This window comes from Monopterus albus, unplaced genomic scaffold, assembly GCF_001952655.1.
Source record: "Monopterus albus unplaced genomic scaffold, M_albus_1.0 scaffold7.1, whole genome shotgun sequence".
NCBI lineage: Eukaryota > Metazoa > Chordata > Actinopteri > Synbranchiformes > Synbranchidae > Monopterus > Monopterus albus.
Window position 1 is genome coordinate 4,951,880 of NW_018127887.1, and position 19,389 is coordinate 4,971,268.

At 42.0% G+C, this 19,389-nt stretch overlaps 1 protein-coding gene across 1 annotated transcript; it reads right to left on the reverse strand.

The window, feature by feature from the left end:
* Positions 1 to 1,747: 1,747 nt before the first annotated feature.
* Positions 1,748 to 19,177, reverse strand: snx33 (sorting nexin 33). The gene is made up of 2 exons (XM_020622830.1): positions 16,701 to 19,177; positions 1,748 to 3,954 (listed from the first exon to the last, which is right to left on the reverse strand). The coding sequence occupies exons 1-2, from the start codon at positions 18,130 to 18,132 to the stop codon at positions 3,701 to 3,703; spliced, it is 1,686 nt and encodes a 561-aa protein (XP_020478486.1). The 5' UTR covers positions 18,133 to 19,177; the 3' UTR covers positions 1,748 to 3,700.
* Positions 19,178 to 19,389: the final 212 nt, after the last annotated feature.

The window sequence follows — 19,389 nt, forward strand, 5'->3', positions numbered from 1 at the left end:
CCCTCCTCCTGCCCGGGAGGTGGACGGTGGCCCTGCATACACAGACAGGCAGATCCTGGATGTCCGCCCTAGGGTCCGGGGTTTCCAATATCTGGTAGACTGGGAGGGTTATGGTCCGGAGGAGCGGTCCTGGATTCCCCGCTCCTTTATTTTAGATCCTGCCCTTCTCACCTCCTTCTATCAAGCACATCCGGACAAACCTGGGGGGCCCCGGTGAGTGAATCCCAGCGTCCGCAGCCCGGCCTCCTCATCATCCCATCACTGACTGTATGTTTTCCATGTCTGTTGCTCGACACCTGGTTCTGCTCTGTATTCCTTCACCTGGTTGTACACATATTTGTTATTATCACTGTAAATAAATTGAGCACTTCTTGCACCGAAGTCAGCTACCTGGGTCCATCATTTTTTACTCGCTCACCTTCCTACCAGAGCGATCATAACAGTTTCGGTTCTATTCAGGATAAATTGTTTGTATATGTTACTCCATTCTGTTCACAAACATCCTGATGTACTGAGTGTGGAGAGAAATAGTGGGTGCATGGTCCCATTCTCACATGACTTTCTTGGATTGTGAGGGTTACTGTAAATCAGATATGTGAAGCAATTCCCGTGATGAAAATAATACTTTACATACAGTGTGTTCATGCTGTGCTACCCACAGGTTTTATGATTTCTGATTGATATTTCAGACACACAAACTCACAAAGATGACAGAGAGTGATCACCATCATTACTTTTATTAGGTCCCCTTCCCTTAAATCAAGTGACAAAGTACTTACTGAAACTCTCCATCTGCTATTTCAGAGACTGAAACTAAAACATAGCAACTCACGAGGTCACACACCCATGTTATGAAACAGTCACCTTTGCAAAGTGACTGGCTTTTAATTGGGACATGAGAGGACAGAGTATCACCCTGGTGCCTGACTGGGGCTGCAAGCACGTTTTCAAACGGATGTTGACTCTGTCATTTGCACCCTGCATGTTTTTCTTTTGTCCAAAATCTGTCTTTGCCTTTGGTGTCCATGACAGTTTCTTTGTGGAATGTTTTCTTAGTCTTTCCAAATGCTCTCGTCACATTTTCCTCAGAGAAGAAGTGATTCAATTACAAAACCAGAGAGCAAATCTAATCTCACTTAAAACCACAGTTTAAAAAAGCGAAGCCTGTTAGAAAATATCAGACTTCTTTGGTCTTGGAGAAACTGCAATGAGTGCGATGCTGGCAAAAATGTATAAAAACGCAGATGGATGAAAAGCAAAGGTTTGTTTAAAATGCAACAAACATAAATAACACCACATTTAGACAGTGTAGAGTTAAAAGCTGCAGATATAGACTAAGCAGTACCAGTAACAGAAAAAAACACTGCATCGCCATTCTGAAACTCCTAAACAACAGGCAGAAATTACAAATAAATTTCTTTTTTCATTTCATTTTTTCATTCCATGCCCAAGCACACCACCCTGTTCCATTAAAATGAAGACTCAGTGTCTCAAAACCAGCCCAGAAACACTGGGAACTGCTGGAGAAGTGCGTCTAGCTCACAAAAACAGTCCCTACACTTCTTGAGGTAATGCTTATAAATGCAACACAGACTCAACATAAACCTCTAAGATCGACATGATGCTAAAAACTGTCACATCTAAACTGCACGTTACCATAAAAGTGGATAAGCAATGTTACTGAAACAACTCTTGTTGAGTAATAATCACTCAGTCACATAGAACAGAGGGGACTTGAGTCCTCATACTCATTCAAATCCCATTCAGTGTGGAAAATGTTTAAATACATTTCTAAGTGAAATGTAGAAAGTGACACTTCACTGTGATCACAGCTGGATTAAAAGCAATATGATCTATGGATGATTACGAAAGGAACTGTTCAACATGTCGGGAAATAGGCATTGCTTTCTTGCAGAGAGCTGGATGAGAAGATCGCTGTACTCTCACCTCTGCAGAGGCATTTAATAAATTTAGCCCAACTTAGCATAGGGACTGGAAAGAGTCATGTGGGGTCTGTTCAAAAGTAGCTAAATCTTGTTAACAGCAACTCTAAACCTCAACAATTACCAAGTTATGACTCATTTGTTTGTTCTGTTTAATAGTTATAATTTGGACTCCATCCTGAAGAGGGACAGTGTTATAAGCCCCCCGTAAAATAGCAACAGGACATTTTTACACTTTGGCTTTTGTATAACTTAAATGAGATATGACATTTTTATTAATAAATATCAGACAAGCTGGTAGGCAGGATTTGTCACATGTGAACACTTGTTTCCAGTCTTTGTGCTAAGCTAAGCTAACAAGTTGCTAGCTGTAGCTTGACACTTAACAGACAGGGATGAGAGAGTGGCATCGATCTTTTCATGTGTCTCACAGCAAGAAAGCAAATAATGTTCCAAAATGTCAGACCATTACAATAAAGTTATGGCTGCAGTATGGAAATATTCCTAATGACATAACATGGTTCTATTGGTGTCTAGTCAGCATCAATATTAAATTGTAGTGTTTTTTTTGACTCAGACTCTCTTAAACATAAAACTCTGACAATACAGTAAAAGTATTTGTAAATGATCTAATGCAAAAACAGAAATGTCGTGCTGATGTTCTGCCTCACACATCCAGTTCATCCACTTCAGCTCTGTTTCATATTGCTCGGCTAGATACGCCTGCTGCTACATATACAGCCACAGTTTTGTTTGTTTTACTCCATGGAAAACCAAATTGATCAGCATAGTTACTGACTCATTTCATTCACTCGTGCACACTCACGATGTCCCACTAGTATATAAAAACATGTGCAAACTTGTCTAAACAAGACTCGTTTCAACGATTCATCCTATAAAACACAGTCCACACTACAAACAAACTGTCCGTTTAATACGATTCCATCAGAATGCTTCAGATCCATAAAAGGCACTTACTTTGAGGAAAAAAGTAAAACGTGAAATTCAACTAAATTAAATGGTTTCAGTAACATGTTGGAAGGTTCAGGCAGGCCTCTGTAAATTGTATTAAATGATAAACTGTGGGAATTGACAGGAAGTGAAACAATGCAGTGAAAACCTGAGCAATTGAGACCTTAACATCAATCAGAGGAGGTGATGGTGAAATCCCCCCTGTAAGATATCAAAAAGACAATGTATCATCTTTTTTTTGCATTTTGATTAAAAAATAAAATAAGTGACTTTAATAAAATCCTAAAATGCTGAATTAAAAACATCTGGAATGTTTATTGGATGTTGTTAAATAAACCAGAATAAAATGATTTTCTACATATTGGAAGTAACGTGAATCAGTCCCTGGTGAAGCCAAAGTGCATTATGTTGAAGAGTAGGGGACATATTCAAAATAAAACCGGTTTTAATGTGTTACACTGAACAATCAGTTATATGAATTTGAACCCTATTTTCTTATCTTAATGCTCCAACACTTTAAATTCTGTAAAATAAACAATATGCTGTGACACTGCCTATGTGATGTGTGGTAAATAAAAGGTACAGTAGGTCGTACAAAAAGACAAAAAACTTGAGTGGCTGTCTTTTCAGTAACTCCTGCTTCATTTACCTGTAAGTCTTTTCAAAATGAACCAAACATGACCAATACAAAGGACAATGATAAAAGGGTCAAGACTAGGACCTCCCTTTTCCTTTCTCCTCCTCCTCCTTTTTGGCATCTCGAACCAGGCAGCAAGTTGGTGTCTTCACAGACAGTCGTACATGCGCAGGGTGCGCTCCAGTTGCTGGACGACGCGTTGGTAAAAGGCTATCTGCTCCCTGAGGTAGGCCTGCATCATGTCTTTGAAGTCCACCTCTCGCCGCTGATGGAAGTGGCTCATCTCTGCCTGGAGGGCAAACCCGACTGTCCGGCAGCGTTTTCTAATGCCATCGGCTTCGTCTTGGTCCATCTTCCCTTCATCGGTCATCCGCTGGCTCTCCTTTACCTTGGCAAAGGCACCTGGATTAAGATAAAAAGTAACAATACTTTAAAAACTGTAACAGTCTAAACACAAAGTTCCAGTGTAATTTTATAGTTACGGTTTCACAAACTTAGATTAACAGAACACTACAACACAGAAGGCATCCATCCAAACATTTTCTTCCTCTTATCTGTGATCGGGTTGCAGTGGCAACAGCTTTAGCAAGGTAGTCCACACGTCCCTCTCCCTGGCAAAGTTTTCCAACTCCTCTGGTAGAATTCTAGGGTGTTCCCAGGACAAATATACATAATCTCTCCAGCATGTTCTGAGTCTACCGCGGGTCTCCAACCAGTTGGACGTGTCTTCTCAAATGTAAGAATTCAATGCTTTTCTGTGTCAGATATGAATATCTGTGGGATTTGGACTGTTGATCATTTGAAGACACCTTGAGAAAAGCTGCAAGATTTGGTCTTTAAACCCCAGAACAGAACAGAATGTGATAAAAGTTAAATAGAGTCTTAAAAAAACTACTCTTTTATTTTATTGCTCTTTGGTTTGCATCTGTATTACTTTTTTTAAAAACTGCTACAGTGATGTTATGTCAATATCTTCTCTGTGGGTACACGCCACACAGTTATGTTGGTTTCATTGCATACCAAATGTCTAGTTTCAGCATGATGAGAGCACATCGTAACCACATTCACCCAGACTGCCATGACATCATTTTATAAGTAGAGAACATGGCAGCCCAGTGGCACGTCGCCACATTACAGTTTTCATCAGATTAGTGAGCCTGTCTGAATTTCTTTCAACCTGAGCCTGAAGCCAGGAGGCAGGGAGGTTTCGGTCAAACACTGTGCAGATAATCTGTGTAGCAGGTTTGGACAAGCTAGTTGTACTGTCCTTAAAATATATGCTGCAGTGTAATGTCTTATCCATGAACTGTATCTGTCAGTTCATGCTGCCCTGGATTGTGTATGGAATTCCTGGCAGAAATCTGGGAAAGCACTTCCAGTCTGCTCCAGCGAGGAGGCGTGTGGATTCAAGTCTGTGGCGCTGACCTACATTCATGTATTCTGTTTTCCACATGAGAGGAGAATGTGCATCACCAGATAGCATGTCTGTGGGACATAAATGTTAGATCGGCTCAAACACAGGGGTGAGCGAGTCACACAAATATGACAGACCCAGGTGGCTGACTTCAGTGCAAGCAGTGCTATGTTTAATTACAGTGAAATATAACAAGGAAATAAATAATCATGTAGAAGTGGGACTGGGTGTCGAGCTGCAGAAGTGAATACAGTCAGTGGCTGAATGATGAGAAGACCGGGCTGCGGACGCTGGGACTCACTCATGGGCTGGTCGTGGTGGAAAGTACTGAGGAAGAACAGAGTTTGTACATACAGTTAGGAGACTGCATCAACCTGCGTGGTGGAGAAGGAGCCGGGTAGAGGAGGTCCGTGGTCCGGAGAAGCGACAGAGGCGAGGAGGAATGAAACAATGGAGCTAAAGACTGGAACAGAGCTAGGGCGACAAAACGTGAAGATAATATACAGCAAATGAGAACGGGAAACAAACGGGCCTGATAACGCTAGAAAGAACTGGCAGGGGAGTGAACGTAGAGCAGGGAATAAATAGGGAGAACTAATCAGGTGCAGCTGGTGGTAATCAGAGGATAAGAAGCAGGTGTGTCGGATAACGTAATCAAGGTAAGGGAGCAAAAACAGAGTGAGGGGAGTGAGAAGGCAGGTGCAGCCTGGCAAACCTGACAATAAAGGAGAGACGCTCACGGTGTAGAGGCTTTATAATGGGCTTGGGGGGGAGCTAACTCCAGCTCAATGGCCCCCCAATGTGCACAGCATAAAAACAGAATAAATAAATACAAAAAGGTAAAAAGTACAATTAAAGGGGCAACATGGACTAGCTGTTCATGAGTTTAATAGCCTGGGGGAAGAAACTGTCTCTGTGTCTGTCTGTCTTAGTGCACAGTTGCATGAAGAAAGCAAAAAAAGAGCAGAAAACCAATCACTCTAAACCACTATAAGCTTTATGCCCATTTATTTTGAATTAAATGCTCAATGATACATGGCCATTGGTCTGGAAAGTCACCAGATTTGTTTATCTTGCCCAACCAGACCAGCTACCACATGTTTTATGTCCAAAAAAGAGAATCAGACTATTTTACATGTGACAGCTTCATGAGTCTGTGGTGGATAGATTTTAGTACTCCACAGGTGATTAGAAAGGGGTGTGAGGACAGACATAGGACAACACTGTGCAGAGGAAATGAAAACACAACTAAAACCAAACCTTTCTAGCAGGATTCAGCAAGTTAAACTCACGACCTTTACCTTACCACATAGAATGCAGTTTGTGATACCCTGTGTTACCAAACACTGTAAGTCATACAATATGTGTGAGTGTGATACTGAGAGAAAAAGACCGAGGACACTTGAGATTAACTATAAGCACAGCCCTCTGGTGACTGAACTTGGCCATCTGCTAAATGCCTCATTCCCACAGCCTTCCCTGGGCCCAAGGTCACTGCAGGGCGAAAGCAGGAAGTGCACCCCTGCTTCTCTGACTCTGCATCATAATTGTCTGTCCTTGAAGCAAACATGACATTTAAGAGCGAAAGTCCCTCTTTAAGTTACTTGTACTTGTTCACAGCATGTGTAGCTTGGTTGACATGAAACATCCTGATTCTTTGTGTTTTACCAGCTTAGGAATATTGTATCTGTTGATATTTATGCAGAAACCCAGGAAACTGTAAACAGTGCCATTACTTTTTCTTGAGACTGCATGGGCTGAACTGTTTGACAAGAGGTTTTACTGTAATGGCTGTCTAGGGAGCCACATTCATTTATCATTGTAGCTAGTAAGCTTTAAGTTCTTCTGGCAATAATGGCTATATTTCCAAAACAAAGACATTAGACACAGTAACTCTTATTTGTGATGAACTGACTTGATCCCATCATTGCAAATCAAGATGTGATCCTTCAAAGTGTTCCCTTTAGAGGTTAAGATGAATATAGTGATGAAAAACATTTGTGTGGGTGTGAGGAATGAAACAGCACTGAGCTAATGTGTGTAAGCACAGCCACTAGTATGACTTCACTGCTGCAGAGAAAACCACAAAAGACTTCAAGACTTGGAACTGGGCTAAATAGCTCTCCTGCAAAGCAAAAGGACAAAATATTTGGCAGGTCATGACATGTTTTCATATCTAAGATGATGTGCTATGGATCAATGAACCAACTGACTGAAACAGCCATTGCTCATGGTAAATGGTCTTATACTTGTATAGTGCTTTTCTACACACTCAAACAGCTTTCACACTACTTGGCCATTCACCCATTCGCACTCACAAACCGGTGTTATTACCGGGAGCAACTGGGGGTTCACTGTCTTGCTCAAGGACACTTGACATGTTGTCGAGACAAGCCGGAACTCAAACCGCTAATTCTCCGGTTAGGAAACGGCCCACTCTACCTCCTGAGCCACAGCCGCCCAAGACTTGCTTGTGCTGCCGTTACTTTTCTGTGGGAGCACTTCTAATGTCACATCCTCCTAGTCGCATATACAAACAATGACTCAAGCGCCTTTACCTCATGTACCGCCTTCAGATTGTGAGATTGACGCGCTGCTTACTGCACCAACGAGGCTCATGTGCGCTGAAATACTAACACAATCAAAGTTAAAATGCTTTAAGTCTGAAAATCTTAATTTGCTTTAATGTTCAAATAGTGACAAAGAAAACCTGGAGTAATATTCTTTTTGTTTTTACTTCCACATCCCAAATGACTCATCACTTCACTGTAAAATAGACCAGGAAAAAATAATGTGACTAAGATTAGTGGATGTATTCACATTGGCCAGACTAGTAAACAAACACTGAGGACAAATGAAGCTTGTCACCACAAAACAGTGACTGTAAAGGGCTCTGAGTGTGTGTGTGTGTAGGGTCTGACGTCTGTGTCAAGCACCGCAGTGAACTGCTGTGATATGTGTTCTCTGTTATCCTCTCAAAAAGGTGAATGAAAACAGCAAAAACAAAAAGGGCTTCTTAAAATGCTGCATCATATGATCCAAGAGACAGACCTATGTAATCTCTCAGCTGAAGTCTTCAGACACTGTTGCCCCACACAACTACTAGTCAGGGCTAACTGGTGAATTACTGGAGCAGGAGACCTAGAGCTAGCTAACCCACTAGTCAGGAACATGTGAGCACTGGCCTTTTCTCTGGGCTGTGTTGTTTACTTCCCCTGACATTTTGTTCAAAGGGAAGTGATTGTATATCAGTTTGAATAAAGAGATGTTAAAAGGGGGAAATAAAGTTTCACAGATCCAAAAAGGAGAAGCATGCAGAACAGATACAGCATTAAAAACAGAGAGGGGAGTCAGGCTTTGAGAGAAAAAACTCAAGCAGAAAAATATATATATAAAAACAAGGATACACAAATTCAAGAATGTATAACAGGGTCACGAGGACTTTGCCTTATCTGTCAGTGTTGAAAACGGGCCTTAAAAGCCTTGAGGACACACAAACATGAAAAGCCCACTGCTGAGTAAGCTAACACTAACAGTGTTTACAGCAGGCGATCAGATAAAACAGAGCTGGAGCTGATGGCCTGAGCTGGAATGTCCTCACAACCAGTTTCAGACATCTCAAATATCCTCTCTCAGTCTGTTTTCAAGGCTAACTTTCATTCTTTACTTTTTCATTACTTCAGGAGTGAGGAATGTTCAGAACAGAACCACCCTATATAGTTTGCATGGGAAATTAGTTACTAGAAATATTTAATCTAGAGCAACTTCCTCTACAGACTCCACCCTCCTTTGTGCATGACATTTCTGACCGAAACTGCAGCTGTTGCCCTCAAAGAAACACAGTGAATTTCCAAAATCTCCAAAGGTCAAATTGAAGCTCTTAATTAAAACCATGCAAAGAGATGTTCAACAGATGTTGTGAGCGAGGAAAACTCCAAATGTCTATGGCACTGGTCAGTCCTTATGACACTATGGTCACCTCGGTGTGTTGGCCAAAACACCAGGCCATACATTCCCAGAATGAATCAGGTGCTTAAGTTGCAGTTAACGATCCTTTAATCCAATTTCTCATACAAAGATTACATGTGGGTGTGGTGTTCCTGCAAATAATATGGATACAAACACAATGAATAAGGATTTAAGATATATGCACCTTATAAGCACATTACCGTATGTATAAGTATAATACATATTAACGTAAGGCTGGATGAGCAAAGTATACAGAAATCTGTTATGTGTAAACTAACCACTATACCACTCCAGGACCTGTACTGACTAAGGTTTGGCATTGGTGACCCGGGTGTAGTCGTTGTAAACCCACAGAATGTAGCTTTACGAATGCCTTGTGATGTCTTGGTCAGTAGTAGGATCCTCTGGCCATGAATCAGGGTGTTGTAGAAGGAAAGGAGGTCCATTGCTCCATCTATTAGGGACAATAAGGCCTCTCAACCTTTTCCCTCATGTCACATTGTCTGCTGGGTTTCTTGCCGAGTCAACGTACTTCCAGAGATGTCTGTCTGTCAGCTCCTGGATTTCAGCGGCACGAGTACCAACAAAGACCTTGAATCGGCAGGATTCTGATCTCAGCCATGTCAGTACCGTTGTGGAATCAGACCAGAGGATGGTTCGATGGATTTCGAGTGTAAGCTCCTTCTCTAGTACCTGAGAAAGCTGGGCACCAGTGAGTGCGGCACAGAGCTCTAATCGGGGCATGGAGTGAAGTCGTTTGGGGGCGACCCTAGAGCAAGCCATCACGAATGAGAGATGCACTCTTCCGTGCCTTTCAGTGAGCCGGATGTAAGCCACCGAGCCGTAGGCCTCCTCAGAGGCATCACAGAAGATGTGAACCTCTCGGTAACAACCTGCTAAGTCCACGTCCTTCGTCAAATATGGACGAGGCAAGGTAACTTCAGCCAGGACTAACAGTTCTTCTTCCCAGGCTGTCCACTGTTGCAAAAGTTCCTGTGGTAGCTGTGGATCGTCCCAACCGCGTGGCTTGTCCCACAGATGCCTGACAATTATCTTGGCTCTGGTAGTATAGGGTAGGATGAACCCCAAGGGATCATATTGACTCGCGAGGACTTTATAGATGTTGCGCATCGTAGGGGTGGCATATGGAACATGACGATGTTTGTAACTTAGCACATCGGTTTTTTACAAATGTTCTACCTTTTACGTGTATAGGCAAACTAGTCTAAATCTACATACTTCACATTGACACAGATGGTGTTATAAATCAGTGCTCGTGGCAGACATGTTGCTATCATGCTTGTTTATTAAGAGTGATATACTCGGCACTAATCCTGAAGGGATGTGTAATTCATTACCACTACTGTTTATGTCACAGTGTTGCTCTGTAGAGGGATTTATTTATTCAGGTTCCCTAAATGGGTGTTGTCACAGTTAAATCAAAAGTTGGACTAAAAGATGAGTAAAAATATTTGGGATTTGGAACCAAATGAGCTGCTTTGTTAAGAGTTCTGAATCAGCTTTTCAAACTCAGCTAGCCTAACAAAGTTCAGGTATTAAAAATCTGTCATCTGTAACTTCAAGTACGACCGGTGTCAACATTAAGCTTTAAGCTTTGTGAGGCAAAAGTTGAAATCCCTCCAGGTCTTAAGGCTTTCTGTTCTGTTCCTGACTGTGACATTAAATTAATTTATTATTAACTTTTTGTTAAGCTGCGTTATTTACTCATTGTGTACCATTTGTTTAATGAGAAGTGTTGCGATGCATTGAGAAAGGCAGACAAAAAGCTGATCACGATTCTTGTTATCCTTGCCAACAACACAAAATCATCCCTGCAATGTGGATGTCTAACCTCAAATAATTGGTCCAATAACAAGGATTTTCCATTGCCCTGACCTTATGATTGTTTAGTAATGGTCACACAATAACAAAAATAAAGCAAAACATAAATGCACTGCTAACATTGCTCTCCTCCGTGGGGTGGCATCTCCATGCCAACCACAGGCATTGTGTCAGTGTTACCATGACAGCAGCCACAGCTGGTGGACACCCAGAGGCTTTCTGACAGTTAAAGCCTCACTTTTGTCAGGTGGAGACAGAGAAACAAAGAGGGTGAAGTTTCAGTTCTGGGCTGCTTCCTCTGTACTTTAGCTGCACTGGAGACAGAAATGGTATTAGCTCAACAGACAAAGCCAAAACAGCATTTTAACTGGTGAAACTAATGCCAGAGAATGAACTGATCAAATTATAAACAAATACAGATGGCTAATATGTCTGTTTTCCATTCTTTCATGACAATGCAAGCACTTGGAGAGTCAAGCTAAGAAGCCATCCATCCATCTGTGTTCTAAACTGCTTTTCCTGTTCCTTGTCTGTTTTCCTGGTGTCTCTTGCATGAGTCTCAGTATGTGTCAAGACAGGGAACGGGTTTATTACAGGGCTAATGCATATAGACAGCCAAACACATTCACATACAAGCATAGCTTAGCAAGGTTTCCAGTTAACCTAATCTGCGTGCTTTATACTGTGGGAAGAAACCAGAACACACTGACACAGGACAGTCATGCAAAATACATAACGAAGGCTCCATTTGTGGGGTGAAAGTGCTAACCATGTCAGACTTTCAAACTGGCATCAGGCAAAAATAGTGCTCTATTTAAGGGGCATTTACAGTTTCACTAGAAACTTGTTGAGATAAACGAGGAAGCTGCACTGTTGTCTATCCGAATACAGCCTTTACATATATGTACATATTAAAATGCTTAGCTTAAGAAGTTCAATTCCATTAAAACTGAGGTTACAGTTAGAGGAGATGATACATCAGACTGCATTATCACCGAAAGGTAAAAGGTGCCGCTAATGTTTTGTCCAGTTCCTGGTAAAATCATGAGTGCAACAGAATATAAAAAAAAAAGAGGAATAGCTATGGCATTAGTCTGGACTATATTTGCTAACTCCTCTCTTCTCCCTCTCGTTCATGTCCTGTTCAGTTTAATGAGAGGAGGGAGGTGACACTGTTTAACAAAACAAGTTCTTGGAGGCATCTGTAATCTCCTTTGGTGTGAAACAGCAGTACACTGCATGGGCCAGCGCAGACAGGAATGCAGCATTTGGACAGGCCGTGTTTGTGAAGACGAGGGCCTAGCATTTGTGCAGATTTATGAGTAAACAAGCAGGAGAGAGAAAGAATTTGCTGCCCATAGACACCACAGTCAGCAAAGAGGATTGCAGCAGTCAGTATTGGAAAGCAGCCGTATCTGGGCCACTGCATGTTCCTGAAACCCAAGCCTGGTTTCACTGGTTGTCGTTTGACAATACACTCTGTTTTGTAACCAGTGTGTGGAATATTAATCGGTAACATATCACACAAACAAGCTATGTGCTGCTGGTCTGCTCTTTCAAATTAAAACATCTGTTAATCACTATTAATCAAACTAATTGAGAACTGTTCAGACAAAACACAAAGAGACATCTATGTGGATGCTGGCACAATGTCTAACCTCTGAACTTAGACGACCTTCTGTTATCAGTGCAGATAAAGGGGGCATTTGGCAGACACATTACCTCAGATCTGGCAACAAACTATATTTCCTTTAAACTGATGGAGCCTGGATGTTGGTGATGTGCTGCCATATGGAGGACAACTGACCTCTTACCTAGATTAAAGGCCTGGCTGGTGTGATGAAGGCATCCCTGGGGAGCTAGCTCATTCTCAAAATGAATCATTCTCTGCTCTGGTGTGGATCACAAAAGGTTTAACCCACAATCAGTAACAGCTGAAGGGGATAAAAGACAAAACACTGCTGTTTCTATACTTTAAAACTATATAAATGCAAAGAAAAAGAGACAAGAAAAATGAGAACAGCTAAAGTCTGGTGCATTTTATTTTGATAAATGTACCACAGAACATTTGCCATGACTTCTTCTTTGGTTTTCTGTCATTTATAACCTTGTACATCAGGGTATTAAACCACAAACACTTTTCACAGTAACCCACAAATTTAAGTCCAATTTAATAGAGAATTTCAACATTGTTTTGGTTTGCCCAAAATAAATGACAAGCACAGTCACCGTCTCCTGACTTTCCTCAACCTTCTGCAGACACACGAGATGACGATCCAAACCTCAGGCAGAGCAAGTGCCTCGGATTTCATCTTACACAACAAGGGATCAGATCAGACTGATACCAAGACCGCAGGGCGGGCTGGTTTCACTCTACTGTGTTCTCTTTAGGGATTACTCAAGGCTTCCAGAGGTGGTTTCCTTTCAGAATAGTGTCCCAGTTGTTTCCAGGCACAAAATCTACAGTGCATGCAGCGTTACTGTCACAAATGCTAGGTACACTAGTGCATCCATACTTAACCAGAGAATACATATTTAATATTTCAGGCCAGATTGGTACCAGACCAACACTGCTCAGTTTATGATCATTTACAATAATTTATAATATTCATTCAACAGAAGACGGTGCCGTGAATTCCAGAGGCCAAGGTGGCCAACAAAAATGAACTGTAACAGAAAGTGCACTTGTAGCTGGCAGTGCTCACACAAAAGCCTCATTATTCTATAACAGTGCAGTGTGATTAAACCCTTCACAAATACAAATAAGATCAGATCTAACTGGTGTTAGTTGTGAAAGAGGTTCAAAGTGCTGTAGTGCACCGTCAGGAGTCCAGGCTGAAGCCAGGACGGCGCCCCAGACAGACAATTCTGATACGTCTTTAAAAGACACTGACAGATGTGAAGAGGATGATGAAACAGAGGTTGAAGCTGTTGAGGTAGACTGATTTGCATGTTGAGCGACAGCAGAGACTAGAAGAAAAGGCCACGTGCAGTCGCTGCCTACCACCACATCTGGCAGTTAACATTCCTGCAGTTCACACGCTCACCAGGATCACAGATAAAAAACAGCTCCTACAGATTTTGAAGGGGCAAGGCAGCAGGAAAGAAGCAATGAGGAGATGAAGAAGAGGAGGAGGAGTGCACCAGAAAAAGGCTGACCTCAGACCTGTGTGTTCTGAGTGTTGCCACAGCTGTATCGGGTTCGGCAGAACACAAGTCTCTTCAACGGACGTTATCTGCACCGACAAGGAAGACAGCAGAGGGAAAAGGCCTCTGTCTTAACAACCTCCTTGTGTGCAATATGAAATACAATTAGTTTGGCACATGCTTAAAGTTCATTTGTTTGTATGGTTCAGATATATACAGTATAGCTTGTTAATCAGTGAGTGGGTTTTGATAACTTTGGACAGATAGCATTTCTCCCTGCATCCAGTGTCAATGCTAAGCTAAGCTAACCATCTCTTAGCTGAGTAATAAAATTAATATTTGTGATTTGAGTAGACTCGGCCCTCAATACCAGTCCGATGGCCTTGTTTTCCTCATTTATTCCTGGGTGGAGCGACTAGCTGTAATTCTAAACTGGATCACTGCATGACATCTGTGATAATAAACCAGCTGTTTGAAGGAGATAACGTTTACCAACAGCATTATTCCTTTTTTAAATCCCTGAACTAACTCTAGTATACTAATATTGTTCTTGGGTGGAGCGCTGACACAGAATGCTGCTATGTGAGCGCTCTCACTGTCCAAGACAAAACTCTAACAGGGTTACCAGCAGCTAACACCTGCGTTGCAAAACAAATAGTGGGGTTTTATGAAAATCAGCCATCACAAACACAGCCATGACTGTTACAGGACTGTGGCATGCTTTATGATCTGAGGTCAATAAGGTTAATGATTAAACATCATTATGCTGAGAGGATAAAATCAGCCACTGATTCCAGTCACGGAGTATGTCAGAGCTTTCGGCAAATATAAGCAGCGAATCTCAGCCTTGCTCAAAGCATTCCTTGTCACTGTGGAGATATTCTGCATTGACAAACTTTATTACCGATAAATGCAAACAACCTTGAACCACTTCTTGGCAATAAAAGCTATTCTGCCACATTGCGTATAACTAAGAGGCATGATTCTGGAAGGAAGCTTTCACAAAAACATGGTAGTGATTGCAGGGCCCAGAGTAACATGGAATGAAGATGAATATCGAAAGTTCAGGAGCAGGACCACACCCCTGCCACCTGCCTATGAATGCTTCTGTTCTCTACCTGCAGAGTGCTTTCGTTTTTCATAATACCCTCCCACCCTTCCCATCTATCTTGTCTTTTTCTGTACCTCTTATCTTCCTTTCTAAGATTTTCCCTGCTTCCCATGGGGGATCTGCGATTCATTGCTTCAAAAGGTATTTAGCTACCAGGCCCAGACTGAATCTGCACCTACAGAATTCCAACGACAACGATTCAATGATTTTGAAAAGAAAGTAGACACTCAGAGTATAGGCACGTGTTTGCACAACAGCTGTGATGTCATGAATGTTTTTCAGTTATTTTCCAAGCCAAGGTTCTGACATTCACATCTACTTCACGCCTTGGCTGGCTAGGTGCACGTCTCTGTCCAGCGCTTCTTTTTCTTTCCTTACACAACAATCTGTGACACTTCATGTGTGAACAACCCAGGTTAACGTCTATTAACAAAGATATCGTCTCCTGACGAGATTGTCTGAAAACGTGCACTGTTATCCTCACCCCCCACCCCCTTCCTTTTTTACGCGGTGGTCGGTCAGTAGCCCACGTCTAAAGAAACTAAACTGAGCATCTTGAAATGTGAATGAAATACACAAATTCTCAAATGTAAAAGTTCATAAAGAAATTTCTTTCACCCTGCTCAAGATTATTTTTGTGCTTACTTTTGCTCAAAGTTTAAGACATAATATTAATAGTACTTTTTATACTCTATAATTAGTTAGTTTACACATTGTAAACAGTAATATTAGAGCTTCTGATATGAAAAAAATAGCTACTCTTAAATATAAGCTCACTGATACATGTTCAGACTGGATTATAAAATGTTATACTTCTATGGCTGCAATATGTATCTATGTCTTCAGTTATATTTTGAATTACTTAATAATGTGACCAGTATACAGGCTAAGCACCTGGATAATGATTTATAAATGATTTCTCTAATTATTTCTCTCCACCCCCTTCTCTTTACACACCTGTTTGCATAGACTGTAAAACTCCATCAGCATTTGTTAAGAGCCAGAGAGTGTGGTAGTATGTGAGTGTGAGTTTGTGTGTGTCTGGGTGAGTGGGAGGTCAAGGAGGTGGAGCAAATAACTTCAAATATTGTTAGCGAACGCTCTGAACAAATATTCCTCTGAGACTGTGTGTGTGTGTGTGTGTCTGGGTGATGAAGAGAGATGCTGGAGGCAAAAACTGACCCACCCTCATCCATAACAAAATAAAGATTGAGAAGCGAGCTGAGTCTGTTCCCATTAGAAGGCACCTTGTGTATTATTCCTGAAGCTTTTGCAACACTTTCTCATTGTAGCTGCTGCTTGCTTCAACAGTAAGATGCTACAGACAGAATTCCACTTGTTATAAAGTTAGTACTGATGATTATAGCTAAACATTTGGGTTCAGTTCAGCCCAGTGTGGCCTGGTGGGTGGAAAAGGTTATGCAGTATTTTTGTTATTTTAAATGAAGAGCTGATTTGGACAAGCAATGAAAATATGAAGGATGAGGAATGAAAACAGATGGGAGGTTGAGGATGTATCCAAACATCTGTGTTGATTATGGACATATCATCATCATCATCATAATATTTTTCTTACTTGTTATTTCCCTTTAATGGGGTTTACATCCATTAGGGCATCAGAGAAACTCAACACACACTGAAACTACTCACGGGAGAGTTCATTACCTTTCTGTAGATGAATAATGTCTGGGAAGTTAGCCAGCAGGCCTTGGTAGAGTGACAGCTTGTCCAGCATATGGAAGAGGTCGTACTTAGGTTGCTCTGCAAACAACTCTCCAATGTTCTCATAGGTGCGGCCAGTATGGGAGATGGCGCTGTTGAGGGCTTCTGAGCTGTGGGGAGGGTCCAGCATGAAGGCCTGGCTGATAGACTGGAAGGCATTTCCCAGCCGCTGGAACTCCTTCCTGAACCCACCCAGGTGTTTACGCACCAGCTCAGAGGCAACATGCATGAGCTGCATCACACTGTCATCCATTTTCTTAGCAAAGGCCTTGAAGGTGTCGACCCGCTCCTCTACATCCTGAAGGTCCTGGTGCTCTTTAGGGAACTGGAGGGTCAGCATGAAATGAGCACCCACCATCTCGTCCTTCTCTGCCCTTCTCTTGCCCAGTTTCCACTGTTTGTCATCAGCACACATCAGAAAGTGCTCAAAGCCTTCATACTGGGAGAGGACTGGATGGCTGGTCATGTGGTTCATCCATAGTATCAATCGCCTCTTACGCTTCTCGATGAAATCTTCCTCAAATCGCCCCGTCGCCTGCTTCTCAGGCAGGTGAGGCACAGAGATCACAGTGAACTTGTGCAGTAAGCGGTTGTACAGCCAGTCAAAGTGTTTGTAACGCCTGTAAACGGGACGCCCTGTGTGGCTCGGTGTGACTCGGTATGAAATGTATGTCTTGATGCCCTTGAACTTTGTCTGTTTTGTGGGGTCTTCAATGGAGCAGGAGAAAGGCTGCGGGCTCTCCTTCCACTGAGGCCCTACGGAACCCATCTCGATGGTGTATGACTCTGCTATCTTTGCCATCATCGGTACATCACCCAGCACAAATGCTTCCACTCCTGAGCGAACAAAGCTCGAAAATCGGTTCAAGTTCCTGCCCACCATGCTGCCTTTCCTGGAGCTGGAGATGCTGTCCTGCCTCTCCATGTGAGGTTTGGCCCGGTAGTGCACATTGGGGTTGTTAGACATTGGGCTCTGATGGGCATGTCCATTGGCCCCCGGGCTGCTAGTGTGGTCAGCATCCTCCACCACTGTGGACCTGTCATCCCAGTCATCCCAGTCATCATCATCTTCGTCATCATAGTAAGACTGCTGCAAATGAGAAGGGCTGTTTTGGGTTGAGGGGAAGTAGGAGGCCTTTCCTAAAGAGCTTGGTGGGCTGATGGAGGAGTCAGTCATGTTAGAGTTTGACCGAGTGCGAATAATTTCCACATAGGATGCTGGGAAGAGACCCCTCTCCCCTCGACTGTTCTCCCCCTGAAACCAGCCGTCCACTGAGTTCTCATCAAAGATAACCAGTTCCTCATTCTCCTGAATACTGATCTCCTCTTTGTTTTCACTTAGAAAAGTGTAGATGGCTTTGGCTTTCACTGACATCTTGATACTCCAGTGGGTCCTAAACCAGAAAACTCAAATGCACATAGTGCCTGCATTAGCCTATATTAATGCCACTGTCTTGATGCATGCTGATACTAGCGCACTGCAATATTTAAACTCATCTCAAATTACATGGCAGTTGTTGGATCAAGTGTGCAAAAGCACAATTTGACCTATAAATCTAAGTGGACACAAAAGAAGCCAACAAAACTATCAGTATCTACTACTATCCTCTAAAAAAGTCTAGTATCCTCAGCCCATTGAGGCTCTGTTGTCTTATTCTCTAATGTGCTTTTAAAAAATCTAAAAAATAACTTTAGACTATAAAGGCTCTATAACATATTAGGTCCCTCATAACAAAATGACTCTCTACCTCTTCAACACACCTCACTAGCACATCAGGTTAAAAAAACAAAACTGGGTTCACCGAAAAGCTCTTCTAAAAGCACAGGCGTCGGTTTTAGTTCCCAGAAACTGGAGTGCAACCTCGCCTTGATCACTTATCCAACACTTGTTTCTCATTACGGAGCCAAAAAATGATCCTTGATGGCAGTATTTCCAAGGCAAAGTGGCCTGGCGTGAAGAAAAACAAAGGGTTGAGTAATGGTATCCCGGCGCATTGTGAGCCCGGTGCTCTCACACTCAAACTTGCTGCGTTTTCCTTGTAAACAGGTTCCTGCGCATCTTCAGTCGATCCCTTAAAATCACAAAAAAGCAGAATCGGAAACCAAACAATCTGCTTCTACGAGATGTCAACACACATCGAGGTCCAGTGTTATTTCTCTGGGTTCATTCCTGTGTACGCTGCAACAAAGTAACTCTTTCCATGACGTTAGGCTTGGACAATTGAATGCAAGTTCTCCTTTTCTGTTTTTTTCATCAGCCCCTTTATATTCCGTGAAAGAGGAGAAAGTGGCACAATACCGCCCCCAAGCGGAGTAACAGAGTATTACTCACAGCACCGGCTGCAACACACAATCCGGCTTTAAGATGGTGACTATAAATAGAAACTATAGCTAACTATAGTTACCACTATTCATGTAATACTTTAGCCTTGAGAACTTGATTTCAATTTATTCAAACTGATTTTTTGTGAAATCTGCTATTTTAAAGGTATGTATACTTACTGTATATTCTTAACAAATAGTTTTAAAGAATAACATTACAATATATCCTTATAATAATATCATTTTCAATTTGAAATGTGTTTGTAAAGAATTCTATTTAACAATGTACAAATATTTTTTGTTGGGTACC